This window comes from Cyberlindnera jadinii, assembly GCF_001661405.1.
Source record: "Cyberlindnera jadinii NRRL Y-1542 unplaced genomic scaffold CYBJAscaffold_21, whole genome shotgun sequence".
In the NCBI taxonomy this organism is placed as follows: Eukaryota; Fungi; Ascomycota; class Saccharomycetes; order Phaffomycetales; family Wickerhamomycetaceae; genus Williopsis; species Williopsis jadinii.
In genome coordinates, this window is record NW_017963672.1 from 101,952 (window position 1) to 104,812 (window position 2,861).

The following is a 2,861-nucleotide window of genomic DNA, read 5'->3' on the forward strand; positions in this document are numbered from 1 at the left end:
GCTGCTATTGAACCACCAACAAGATCAGACACAGGCCTTTTGAAATCCGATGAGAGCTCAATCATCTAATAGCCACGTACGAAATGTCTAAAGTGTGGCCCATCGTTTTGACAAGCGTGAAGAAGATAGTAGAAGTACTGTTTCACATGGTCTCTTCAATATACCAGACGATGATGGCGATAGTGGTCACTACGAACCTGGTGAAACTCCAGACCTTGGAGAGACCAACCAAGACTCAGGTGCCTAACCAATTGTAGTGACTCCAACTCTTCACCAAGTCTAAAACATGCGAGTTCTCTACAATAATGGTCTGTATATGAGTATTAATTTTTCAGTCGTAAATTCATGATAGTGCAGCTAAACTCTTCTGATCTTCCAGCCAACGATGGTATAGATGGAAACTATCCAGAGGATAGCAGCAACACCTTCAATGATTCCACAAAAGAGAATCATGTTGGAATATCCAGATCCATTACCAATGATGGCACCACCAATTGGTAGAGAAATTAGGTTACCAAAGGCAACCAGGAAGTAGACAGTTCCATATCTTTTGCCAAAATCTTCCGTCTTACCCACAACACCACAACATACCGGTGTCAATGACATGGTTGAGCTCGAGAAGAAGCCAAAAAGACCTGCAAAGGCATACATCGTGCTTAGGTTACTTCCAAATGGCAACCAGACGACCAGAATCAAAAGCGAACAAATGGCAACACATACGCTCATAACGTTCAAGCAACCATATCTATCAGCGAGGTAATTTGGGAGAAACCTTCCAGGAATACCTGTTGCGTTCAAGATTATAGAAACAATGAATGCCTCCGACTCAGAGTAGCCCTTATCCATGGTGAATGAGGAAGTGTACGTCAAGACCAGCACAAGAGAAAATTCACATAGAAGAATGGATCCAGCTATGCACAGATACGTCTTATCCTTAACTAGATCTTGCAGCACAAATGAATCTTTGACCAGTGCTGCATTACTCTTACCATCCTTCTTTTTGAGGATTCTATGCTTGACGAGGAGACATCCAATCCCCACAAACACTGCTGATATTAGAGCAAAGATTCGCATAGACCATTGAAACTTTAGTTTTGGGAAGAGACTCTTGAATAGCAATGGCCAGATAACACCACCTAGCGAGCCACCAATGGAACAGATACCCAGTGCAGCAGCACGCTTTTTCATGAAATAATGCGAAATACAGGCAATACAACAGTTCATCAAGAAACTCGAGCCCACGCCTACGAGAACACCAAAGGCAAGCACAAACTGCCACACAGTTGTACAGCTTGCTGTTGCAAGCAGCCCACTGACCAAGAGCACCGATCCCAAGTACATTGGTATTTTCGAGCCCGTGTAGTCAAAAATTGGGCCAGCGTAAATCCCTCCAAAGAAAGAGAAGAAGAAATATACGCTAAAGATCCAGCCGACAGACGATGCGGATTCTGTTGGCAGGATATTCTCTGAAACGTGAGCCTGGACCACCCCGATTGAGGTCATCAGCCCAAAGACAATGGTGATGGAGAAGAAGCCACCAAGAACAACCAGGTTCGCCTGGAGCCCACCTTCTGGGAAGGTATCTTCGGGGAAGGGCTCTTCTGCAAGCTCCCTGGTACACTCACCGTCCTCTGTGCAACCTTTACCGGCCGTGCTTGGAGGATCTGCTGCTGTTTGGAACGAGAACAGACGTTCCTCCGTTGGCGTGAGGTCTGGATCACCAGGGACCATGAACGAGAACATTCTCTCGTCCGTAGGCGTCAGCGTGCCCACTGAAGCACAAGACTCATCAACTCCATCACCACACTTCTTACTGTGACTGTATGCTGGCTCTGCGTCGGCGTCGGAGCTTTCGCTTTTTCCCATAGGTTTGGCTGTAGATCTTCCTCTTAAGCTATACCAGATGGAATAGCAGGCAAGCAAGGAAAACCAGCAAACTGGCAGCACTCAGAGCCTCTTAAATACCCACCAACCTCCCTCAATCGCCATTGCTTCAAAGAGCGTGAAAAGTTTTTTCCAGCTAATCCAAACACCTATGCGGTCGGCCATACCTTCCTTGCATAAAGTCTGCAAGCTAAAAAAAACCTTATCGAACGGCCTGGCCATCGGGTTTCTTTTCCCTTTCCGCCCGTTTGCGAAGTTTCACCCGAGGGGCGCTCTGTCCAGGCTGGAGCCTCCAGCGGGCGTATGAGGTAGGGATAACGGCCCATCCTGCCTAGCCCAGCCCAGCATCGCCCAGCCCAGCATCGCCCAGCCCAGCCCAGCCTAGCCTGGCACCGCCTAGCCCCTCCACCAGTGGAGGGAGCACACACGACGACAGCTGGTTAGGAAGAAAAAAAACGTCTCCCCATGAGGAAAGACTCAGCGTACTCGTCGGTGGGCGGAGGGACGCTGGACGGGATTTTGCAGCTGGGACTGTGCAGGGGAGGGCTGCAACTGGCGAGCGTAACTAGTGAAGTTCGCTTCAAGCTACGCTGGGGAGGAAAGAGGTTGGTGTTGTAGCTCCACGCATGTGAGAGGCAAGGGCTTGTTTAATGAGTCACAGAGGACATTGCTGGTGGCTAAAAATAGGCGTGGTGTGTTCCTGGTAGCACCTCGTGCTTCCGCTAATGAGTTGACGGTTGTGGCTGCAAATGTGCTACAGAGGCAGATGAGCGTTGCAGAACACGCAATGGTGGGCACGCTGGTGGAAAAGGGATAAACTAGGAGGATTTGAAAGAGCTGAGGGCGCTGACTATGAAGATAAGGACCACTAACCACGACACAATGGTCCATCTCTTGTTCTGGGCATCGAGAAGTGCGAGCTAGGGCTCATATTCCGGTGGGAAAAAGGGTTTGTCGGTGCATATCGTCAACGGTGT

General features: G+C 48.9%; 1 protein-coding gene across 1 annotated transcript in view; it reads right to left on the reverse strand.

Moving 5' to 3' along the window:
* CYBJADRAFT_178756 (MCT family MFS transporter) overlaps window positions 1-606 on the reverse strand; it is a gene marked incomplete at both ends in the record, with an annotated part of 2,593 nt that extends 1,987 nt beyond the window's left edge. Inside the window, one exon of the mRNA XM_020216950.1 lies at window positions 577-606. Within this exon, the coding sequence (XP_020068109.1) occupies window positions 577-606 (30 nt within the window). The remainder of the gene's footprint in view (window positions 1-576) is intronic.
* Between the last annotated feature and the right edge of the window lie 2,255 nt (window positions 607-2,861).